This window comes from Nicrophorus vespilloides, unplaced genomic scaffold (assembly GCF_001412225.1).
Source record: "Nicrophorus vespilloides isolate i.1.1-1 unplaced genomic scaffold, Nicve_v1.0, whole genome shotgun sequence".
NCBI lineage: Eukaryota > Metazoa > Arthropoda > Insecta > Coleoptera > Silphidae > Nicrophorus > Nicrophorus vespilloides.
Genome location: NW_017097853.1, coordinates 14,639 through 26,170, shown reverse-complemented (window position 1 = coordinate 26,170; position 11,532 = coordinate 14,639). Strand labels below are relative to the sequence as shown.

General features: G+C 28.7%; 1 protein-coding gene across 6 annotated transcripts in view; it reads right to left on the bottom strand.

Annotated features, from left to right (window-relative positions):
* Nucleotides 1–11,532, bottom strand: part of LOC108561165 (calcium/calmodulin-dependent protein kinase type II alpha chain-like) — a gene marked incomplete at its 5' end in the record, with an annotated part of 34,429 nt that overhangs the window by 14,593 nt on the left and 8,304 nt on the right. For all 6 annotated transcript variants that reach the window (XM_017918980.1, XM_017918982.1, XM_017918983.1 and 3 more), the window contains 3 exon segments: nucleotides 1,143–1,281; nucleotides 3,477–3,531; nucleotides 8,866–8,925. In XM_017918980.1, coding sequence (XP_017774469.1) covers nucleotides 1,143–1,281; nucleotides 3,477–3,531; nucleotides 8,866–8,925 — 254 coding nt within the window.

The following is an 11,532-nucleotide window of genomic DNA, read 5'->3' as shown; positions in this document are numbered from 1 at the left end:
TGTTTAAAATTATTGATTTGAGTGATGCTTATGTGACAGTCAGTTGTACCAATTTAGTAACTTAAGAAGTAAACAAAGTTTACTAGTTTTTTTTGTTACTATAGTACCTTTACCAATAAGATTTTTGTTTTAAGAAGAAAATGTAATTTTTTTTGAAAATTGTTGTAAATTTAAATGTCGATTTTCATGATTAATTAATTTTACTTAAAGATTAACTTTGAAAGTTTATGAGATTTAAATATTGCTAATTTGCAAGCAATAATTAATTATAATATAGTTCCAAATAAAAATGATAGATGGCAGTAGCATACATAACAATATTCTAATTTGTATGCAACACATTAGACAGAACACACTTTGTCAAATATGACATAATAATAGTTTATAATCGATTTGTTGATAGTAATTTTTGTTTACACAACAAATTAAAATTGATTTATAAGTGTATTATAGTATTGAGTTATACTGGTAGAGGGCAACAGTTTGCTTTTCGACGTCTCAATTTTCTGTTTATTTTCTTTGTGCGAAACCATAGGAACATTTGCTGCCAAAATATTCGAGCATCAGCGTGAAAAACAAAAGATGAACAACAATAATAAAAGAGAACGCCAACTTTCAGCTATGTGCAAATTGATGTTATTTATCGTCGAGGAGGCGGTGTTGTCTGCCAAGTGGAATATCTTATTAAACGGTACAATCGTTTCCCAAATAACCATGGTCACAGTTTCACAGTTAATTGTCTTATAGCCGTCGAGTTATGCAAACGATGAATTATGCATTTGAACCTGTTCAGCTTCTCTGAACGAATCGATGAAGTCAATATTAGTTCTCTTGGTTCAACATGTTTCCCCCACGATACATAAACTGATTGATTCAAGTTCGAAGCTCTCTGGCTTTGGCACACGTCTCGACAGGTTTCCAATTACTCCTCTCGAACAACGAAATCCGTGTACATTTTTTTGGGTATGCATATTCTTAAAGTGGAAATGATTGATGCATATGATGCAATTCTATTATAAAAAAAAAATAAGGGTTTGTGATAGGCAATTTTCTGTACGTGCAGAAGCGGGGGAGTGAAACGTTCAGCAGTTGGTATTGATGCGGTAATGGTTACGGTTACGGCGCGTAATTGGATTTGTTACCTTCAAATCCCTATGAACGACACCATTCTGATGGCAATGGTTCACCGACTCCAGGATCTGCTGTATACAGTGAGAGGCGTCCGCTTCGGAATAGAATTCCCTTGCAACGATGTCCTCGAAAAGCTCACCTCCAGTCACCCTGTCAAAAACAAAACAAAAAAAACACAAAATTCATTGAAAATCCAAACAAAACTTAATGAAAATTTTACAAACAATCTACATCAAAGCAGTCCAAGCAAACGAACGATTAATTAATCCTCGTTTACATTTTAAAATCTGAAGCTTCAACGATTATTTGATCATTTTTCATCCAATTATAATAACCTTAAAATCTTAATTAAACTATGAACAAAGAAGAAACATTATGTATATATATACCATAAGGAACAAAAAAAAGAAAATAAGTCAAAATTTTGTAATTTACTTTTCTGTCTTTTTCTTTTCTTTCTGTTATTCTATAAGAAACTCAAGGAAAGAAGAGAGAACGAAAAGAAGTCCCAATTTTCAACATTTATTCTTCGTCCTTTTCTTTCTTTTAATTGATTCTAAAGAAACTCAAGGAACAAAAAGACAAAAAGAAAATAAGTCAAAATTTCGTAATTTACTTTTTTGTCCTTTTCTTTTCTATCTGTGATTCCATAAGAAACTTAAGAAAAGAAGAGAGAAAGAAGAAAGTTCTAAATTTTGTGCTTTGTTTTTTGTCCTTTGAATCCATAAAAACTTAAGAAACGTAGAGAGAAGGAAATAAAGTCACAATTTTATACTTTTATTCTTCGTCCTTTTCTTTCCTTTAAATGATTCCATAAGAATCTTAAGGAACAAAAAGAGAAAGAAAATAAGTCAAAATTTCGTAATTTACTTTTTTGTCCTTTCCTTTTCTATCTGTGGTTCTATAAGAAACTCAAGAAAATAAGAGAGAAAGAAGAAAGTTCTAAATTTTGTGCTTTGTTTTTCGTCCTTTGAATCCATAAGAACTTAAGAAACGTAGAGAGAAGGAAATAAAGTCACAATTTTATACTTTTATTCTTCGTCCTTTTCTTTCCTTTAATTGATTCCATAAGAATCTTAAGGAACAAAAAGAGAAAGAAAATAAGTCAAAATTTCGTAATTTACTTTTTTGTCCTTTTTTTCTTTCTGTGATTCCATAAGAAACTTTAGAAAAGAAGAGAGAAAGAAGAAAGTCCTAAATTTTGTACTTTGTTTTTCGTCCTATAAATCCATAAGAACTTAAGAAACGTAGAGAGAAGGAAATAAAGTCACAATTTTATACTTTTATTCTTCGTCCTTTTCTCTCTTTTAATTGATTCCATAAGAATCTTAAGGAACAAAAAGGGAAAGAAAATAAGTCAAAATTTCGTAATTTACTTTTTTGTCCTTTTCTTTTCTTTCCGTGATCCCATAAGAAACTTAAGAAAAGAAGAGAGAAAGAAGAAAGTTCTAAATTTTGTGCTTTGTTTTTCGTCCTTTATATCCATAAGAACTTAAGAAACGTAGAGAGAAAGAAATAAAGTCACAATTTTATACTTTTATTCTTCGTCCTTTTCTTTCCTTTCATTGAATCTAAAGAAACTCAAGGAACAAAAAGAGAAGAGAAGGGATGAAAATTTAACAAAAAAATCTACATCAAAGCAGTCCAAGCAAACGAACGATTAATTAATCCTCGTTTACATTTTAAAATCTGAAGCTTCAACGATTATTTGATCATTTTTCATCCAATCATAATAAGCTTAAAATCTTAATTAAACTATGAACAAAGAACAAACATTATGTATATATAAACGAGAAGGCCACGTGTGCAAATTGAATTCGTCGTCATGGAAATGCTTCAATAAGACATTTTGTCATTGTTAAGCGTTTCCTTTGAATCACGTAATGCGAAGCTTTCACGTTATGTTGCCATGGTTATTAGTCTAAGTTAATGGCGACACGTGTTTTCGACCTTTCAATCAACGCACCGCCTCGTTGCGGCTTTCAGATCAAAGCAACCTTAGCTCTAATGTAAACTGTCTTGATACATTTGCCTTCAATGACAATAACAAAAATAACAAATACATGATGATTGATGATAAGTTTATACAAGACTTTTATCGATCTTCCTTATAAGTTTTAAGTGTAAAGTAACATTGTCATTAAAAACATTGAAAATCAATTGTATTTACGTGTTAAAACAAATGAAATATGTGAAAAAAAACAAATGGAATTATAAAGAAAAAACATTTGAATTCTACAGTTACAAACAAAAGACACATTAATTACTTGATATATATTAAAAATTAAAACAAGATATAAAAACAAAAGAAAATATTAGTGATAATAATAGAAATGTGTACTTACAAATCGAATACTAGATAATGGAAGTTTTCTTCCTGTATACTATCGTGTAGTCTCACTGAAAAAAGAAACATTTGAGAATTGAATCAGCTGAAACATGAAGATGGATCTGCGAAAGACGAGACGAGGTGCACGGAACATATGTGAATCAATAGACAGACAGAGAGAAATTGCACAAAATGATACAGACTCTTCGTTTTTTTTTTCTTTTCTTATATATTCGCACACAGCACGCTCAGTTGTAAAACTTTTTCACAGCTTTCTTAAATAATTGGATTTTCTCAACGTAAAAATTTGTACAATTTGAAATATATATTTACATGTTTCATTTTAAACGAATAATCATTGAAGTTATTATGTACAATTTTTAGAAAATTAGTAATTAATATAATTGGTTTTTTATTAAATTGAAAATGTAACTTTTAAATAAACAATTTAGTGAAAAATTCAGCATTAAGTTTGTATTTACACTATATACTATAATGGTTGTTTTGTTTGATTACTTAAGAAATTGAAATTTGTATAACATAAAGTGTATTAAGAAAATGAGAATTCTTGCTAATTTTTGCTCGTATATTTTTTTATAGAATATTTGAGAATTAGGTGTGTGTATAAACTCGTATAATATCATATTACAGTTAATTCGATATGTAAGTGAAACCTTTTAATATCGTGTGAAGGATATTACAATTTTCATTGGATCTAAATGAAAACTTGAAATCTTAATGAAAAACACTTTTATGTTCTCACTATAATCGCAATAGCTCACTAATAAGCTTGTTTCTAATTGAAAGAAATACGTCTTTTTTTTAGTTAATTTTCAGTTGATTTATTATTTTTAATTAGTCTTTCGACTTTACGTAATTATTTTTTGTTTACAGGCGAAAAACTTGCAATTATAATTTTATTTTTATTTCGCGTTTCGTCGATTGTGAAATTGTCGTGCATAACGATGGGTGAGGTGAAAAAAACACGGCACTGCGACGTAATTAAAACAAATGTTAATGCGCCTTTGATGTCTGCCCTTTTCGCCGGTGGAGGGCGTCACCCATGTTACGAACAAATGAGTGCTAGTTACTGCATCACAGCCATCTGTCTCTTTCATTCACGTGCACGTACATGCAGCAACCTCGTTTTACGCAAACATATAAAAAAGAAAATTTCAATTTCCCATTACACATAATTTCCCACCCTAACGCAAAGCGTTACGTGTTTCTCTTTATTTCGCCCATTTACATTACTTTGTGTTTTGTTTTGTTCTTTCTACTTCTTTGTTTCGTTTGTTTTTTTTCTGATTGCATATATAAATTCAACGACAACTCGAAACGAGGTAAAGAGGAAAACAAAACGAGGAGCTGAAAATCTTTAATTTCCTTTTCATCGTCTGATATTTGCATGTTATTGCATGTCGCAGCGAATTTGTATATGCAAATTGTCCGTATGCAAAGCCGGTGTTTATTCTAATTCCGCCCGTGTCGCGACAACTTCCACCTTCTTTTCCACCTACTCCAGTTTTTTATTGCTACTTTTGTCCTCTTCGTCCTTTTTTTCTTTATTAATATTTTCATTTCCTTTCTTTGAATACACCTGAAACTGAAAGCAATTTTGTAATCTGTTTCTTTTTTGTTGTAATTTTCTCAAAAATTCAATTTTTTATCATTTTCTATCGATTTCTTTGATTCCACCTGGAATAGAATTTCGTTTTCATCATTTTCTTTACTTTCTTTGATTCTATAGCAAAACTCAAGGAACGAAGACAGGAAAAAATAGTTGTACTTTGTTCTTCCTTCTTTTTTTCCTCTCTCTTTCTTTAATTGCATATGAAAACTCGAGGAATGAACAGAGAAAAGAAGAAAATTGATTTTGTCTGTTTGTTATTCGATTTTCTTTGCATTCCATAAAAAATTCAAGTACTGAAAGAGATTCAATTTTATCCTTACATTCTTGTCACTTTCTATCTTTCCATTGAGAAATGAAAAAAGTCCCAATTTTGTGCTTTTTTTCATTCCATCGATTCCAAGAGAATCTCAACAAAGTCCCAATTTTTGTAATTTGTTCTTTGTCCTTTTCTTTTCTCTAGTTGATTCCATAAGAAACTCAAGAAACGAAGAGAGAAAGAAGAAAGACCTACATTTTGTACTTTGATTCCATTTTTTCGTCCTTTGATTCCATAAGAACTTAAGAAACGTAGAGAGATAGAAATAAAGTTTTTTATTTTAATTGATTCTAAAGAAACTCAAGAAACAAAAAGAGAAAGAAAATAAATCAAAATTTTGTAATTTACATTATTGTCCTTTTCTTTTCTTTCTGTGATTCCATAAGAAACTAAAGCCAAGAAGAGAGAAAGAAGAAAGTCCTAAATTTTGTACTTTGTTTTTCGTCCTTTGATTCCATAAGAACTTAATAAACGTAGAGAGGAAGAAATAAAGTCACAATTTTGTACTTTTATTCTTCGTCCTTTTCTTTCCTTTTATTGATTCTAAAGAAACTCAAGTAACAAAAAGAGAAAGAAAATAAGTCAAAATTTCGTAATTTACTTTTTTGTCCTTTTCTTTTCTTTCTGTGATTCCATAAGAAACTCAAGAGAGAAAGAAGAAAGTCCTAAATTTTGTACTTTGTTTTTCGTCCTTTGATTCCATAAGAACTTAATAAACGTAGAGAGGAAGAAATAAAGTCACAATTTTGTACTTTTATTCTTCGTCCTTTTCTTTCCTTTCATTGATTCTAAAGAAACTCAAGGTACAAAAAGAGAAAGAAAATAAGTCAAAATTTCGTAATTTACTTTTCTGTCCTTTTCTTTTCTTTCTGTGATTCCATAAGAAACTCAAGGAAAGAAAAGAGAAAGAAGAAAGTCCTAAATTTTGTACTTTGTTTTCTTTTGTCCTTTTCTTTTCTTCCATTGATTCCAAACAAAACATACGAAACGAAGAGAGAAAGAAAATGAGTCCTAAATATTGAAATTTGTTCTTCATCCTTTCCTTTCCTTTCATTGATTCACTAAAAAAACTCAAGAAACAAAGAACAAATCTTTCTTTATCGTCCTTTTTGTATTCTTTCAATTTTTCTGTAAGTCCATTTGAAACTCAATAAACAAGAAAAGAAACCCCAATTTTCTAAGAAATTAGACTCAATTTTGTACTTTAATCCTCGTCCTTTTTCTCCTTTCATTAACTTTATATAAAAACTCAAGGAACAAAGAGAGAAAAGAAGACCGAAATTGCCTTTTTTTTACATTATTTTATTCCATCTACAATTCAAAGAACGAAAGGAAGAAACCCGATTTTATCAATTTCTCTCTTTCAATACATTTGAATCGCAAGAAACTGTAAGAAATGGTGAAACGAAATATCCAATTGCTTCACACGACGCGCAAATCGAATAAATTACGCCCTTAAATATTTCACGTCCACAAAACACGTCAATCGATCCGTAAATGAAATAAAAAAAAAATCATTTTCCGATATATCAAGGTGAAATTTCATAACACTTTTGCGTTTGTCCTAATTCACAATCACACCCTAATCAAAAAAAAAAGATACATCATTAATAGATTTTCTATTGATCATAGTGAACTATGTAATAACTTTGACACAGATTTTGTTTCTATAACAAATTATTATTTTGTTTCCACATTTATTGATTGCAGTTAACTATGTAATAAATGTGACATGTTTATAGGAAAATTTGCAAACAAATGAAGATTTGTTTAAAATATTTTTGTTTCCTTCTTAAATAAAGTTGTTCAATTTCATTACCTATAAAAATCACTCAATTGTTTAATAATTTATTGATCGCAGTAAACTATGTACAAAATATGACATACTTTTGTTTCTACGTGATAAGCTTTCATTGACAATTTGTCAATGTCAGTTTTGACATCGAACTACTTGATATTTAATTTAAAAACTTTATTTGATTCATTTGCAGAAAAACAAAGTATTTTTACTAAATTTTTAATCTGAATTTAAGTAAATCTATTTAAATTTGTCATAATTCTAGAACAAAAGTATTTCAATAAAGTTTCTTTAAATTATTTTCATAAATATCAAAGACAAAAAAAAAAGAAGTAATACTTTTCAATCAACCTTCACACACGTGACATTGATCGTGTCACATAAATAATAACTCGAACAAATTTTCTCTTTCTGAACTTTTGCTGTAATTTCCACGTTCTCCTTCTTTTACTTTTCCTGATCCAATCAACATTTACCAATCCATTTTTAACGAGAGAAATCCCCCGATTACACACATGAAACTTGAATGCGGAGCTCGGACCAATTGGAAATGAATAATCCAGAGTTTCATGAATTACAAAAAAAAAACAAAAAAAAATCTACTCGATTCGACTAAATTTAGAGAGCGCCCACATCGATCCTGAATCCTTAACACTCGCAGGACGATTAAAAACTAAATCTCTTTTACTTACAGTAGTTACACATAAATAATATTATTTACATATGTCATACACAAACCAATTTAATTAATAAATCAAATAAACAAATGAATGCGTAACAGAAGAGGCGTAAATAAATTTAGAAAGAAAAACAAAAACAAAAGAAAATAAGATGAAAAAGTAGATGAGTCATGAAATCGTGGATGATGCGATGCTACTTGTAAACAAAAGACTAGTGATGATAAACCAATATGGTGGGTGAGTCATATATATATATATATTTACATAGTAAGTAACAAATTGGGTGAAGCATGCTTTGAAACAGGTGACAACTAGAAATCATTACTTAAACTCGACAACAACAACAAAAGAAAACAAACAAAAGAACGGTTAAACGAACAATTTGGATGAGAGAATGCACAAAACAAAAATTAAAAAAAAAATAAAAGAAGAACGTAAACAAATTCTAATTAATTAATTAAGGAAAGATGCTAAAATCAGTCCGCTTATTTATTATTTACTTAGTAATGGTTACCTAAATGCTTGAGAACATCTGGGTTGCAAACTTGGCATAATGAGAAAATGGAAAGAGAGCAATTAATACACAGTGTATTCCCAACAACAAAAAAAAACAACAATGATACGAAACAAAAGAACACGTTTAAGGGGGGTGGGGGTTAATTATAATGACAGAACGAGAAAATAAACAAAAAAAAACAACAACAACAGAAACAAAAGGTTAACGGTTAATTTATTTTAATGGGTGATAAATAATAAATTATTAGTTTTTTTTTGTGATTGAGAGAGAGTTTTTTTTTTAATTAACGAGAAACTATAAATAAAATTAGAGAGAATAAATGAAAGAGGTTTTATATAATTATTATTATTATATATACGTAATGATTAACTAGTATTTAAGTATTTTTTTTTTCGGTGTTTGTGTATGAGGTGCTTCGAGTGATCGAGTTTTTTGTTGTGTAACTTCGAAGATTGACTTACCTATATTAGGGTGTTGCAGCTTCCTGCAGATCCTCGCCTCGCGTTCCAGCTTTTGGAAATCTGGAAAATAAAAAAAGAGAAAAATAATCAATCAATCTATCAATGATTTCCTGAGAAATAAACGTTCAACAGCTTCCTTTATTTATTCCAAAGTCATGAGAATTCGTACTTTAAACTAAACAAAATTTAATATAGTAATCATAGTTCATTTGCTAAAACAAAAATCTTACAAAATTTTGTAAATGACAGTTGTCGATGTGATCGTTCTTATAACGATTGCAACAGTTACATCACAATTGTAAACAAAAGAAACCACTTGATCTTAAAAAGTTGTCTATCTAAACTTAATTTCTATAACATTCCATATTTTCCAAAACTGTTCAAAATTTGATGTGTAAAATAGTTTTTTCTTTAGATGTAAATAATCAAATGAACTACTTTTAATTGACACTATTTTAGTCAATTTTAAAAGTAGTTCATTTGTAAATTTTTGGAAATATATTTTTATTTGTTTGACATTTGCTAACATATTTTTTTTCCTCAAATATCAAGTGTATTTTTTAAAGGTTGTTCATATATTAAGAAAGTAACTTTATGCAAATCTTTCATAATTTCAGATTGATTACTAAAATAAGATTACTTACTAATAACATTGACAGTTGGGTGTCAAAATGACTTATGTCATCTTAGATGTCGCTGTTATAGTTTTTATGACAATTGCAACAGTTACATCACAATTGTAAACAAAAGAAACCATTAAACCTCAAAAAGTTATCTATCTAAACTTAATTTCTATAACATTCCATATTTTCTAAATTTGTGTCAATTTTACACCAAAACTGTTCAAAATTTACTGTGTAAAATAGTTTTTTCTTTAGATGTAAATAATCAAATGAAATACTCTTAATTGACACTATTTTAGTCAAATAAAAGTAGTTCATTTTTAAATATATTTTTATTTGTTTGACATTTGCTAACATATTTTTTTTTCCTGAAATATAAATTGTATCTTTTAAAGGTTGTTCATATATTAAGAAAGTAACTTTATGTAAATCTTTCATAATTTCAGGTTGTAATATCTTGTAAGTGACAGTTGCCTGTCAAAATGACTTATGTCATCTTAGATGTCGCTGTTATAGTTTTTATGATAATTGCAACAGTTACATCACAATTGCAAACAAAAGAAACCATCTGACATTTGAAGTTCACTTTTTGAATATGACATTATTATATTTTTTTTCTTTCTCTATTTTTCAGAATATCATTTATTTAATTTAGTTCAATTTTTGCACTGATTTCTGTAATATTCCATATTTTCAAAATTTTTGTCAATTTTACAGCAAAACTATTAAAAATTTGTTATATAAATTGTAAAAAAAATCAAGTGCTAATTAAAAGTAGTTCATTTGTCCATTTGTATTTTTCTGACATTTCAAATTTGACATTTAATTTTTTTTTCTAACAAAACTTTTCGAATATTATTTAGATTTTCATATAGAAGTGTAAAGTGCGTATGTAGTGTGAAAAGTGTCTCGGTGAATTAAATTCTGGCGTCAAAATAGAAATTACCGAAGGTTAATCTCACTACGCCGGTCGTTTGTTTTTCCTATATCGAATCGAGCCGCCGCCGCCTGCCAAGAATGTACTTACATATTGTAAACGGAAAATATTTCGATTTTCTTATTTTGATGTTGGAAAAAAAACAAGAACCAAGAAGAGGAGAAAAAAATGAGAAAACTAAAACAGAAAATAAAAGGAAGCTTAGATTAGAACAATCTATAAGCTTAAAATTAAAACGAAAAGTTTGATTCTGTATATTAATATCTATAATCGTTTAAATTGTGATAAGTTTTATTGTATTTATTGATATTAACGTTTGCGAGCGGAGCGGAGAGAACTAATAAATACGTGATTATGAAAGAGAAAACTATTTTCGGACGTCTTCCGTAATAACCGGTCACAAACAACTGCAGGCGCGAAACAAAAACATGGTTGTTGTGTATACGTCGCGAATCGCAAAAAAAAAAACGAAGATACCCTTGCAAACGAACTTTCTTTTGTTTTTCCCCCGCACAAACACACAAAAACAAAATTAGAACTGTCAAGTATCTGTCAAATACGCATAGAAATTACAGATATTTATATAAATTTAATTAAAAACTCATATTTATTAATTAATTACAAAAAGAAAACTTTGATTTAATGATTTAAATAGTTCCAATTGTTGCGACATCTATATTGACAAATCGTAATTAAATTTGACAGCTGGTTCCACTATCAGTAAAGAGTGTTGCATAATTACATCAATATTGGAAACAATTAGAGATGCACACAAAGTTTATAATTTATAGTCTTTAGTAATAAAGATAATAATTTAGTGTCGACATGTAAAAAAAACTCACATTTATTAACTCAAGAATATAAAATGACGTAACAAATTTTGACAGCTGTCATTACTACAATCTTTGTACATGGTTATAAACTTACAAGCAATTCAGAATTCATGGAATTTTATCATTCAATTAACGTTTTTCCTGAAATATCAATTGTATCTTGTTAATATATTAAGAAAGTAACTTTATATAAATATTTCATAAATTCAGGTTGTAATATCTTGTAAGTGACAGTTGGCTGTCAAAATAACTTATGTCATCTTAGATGTCGCTG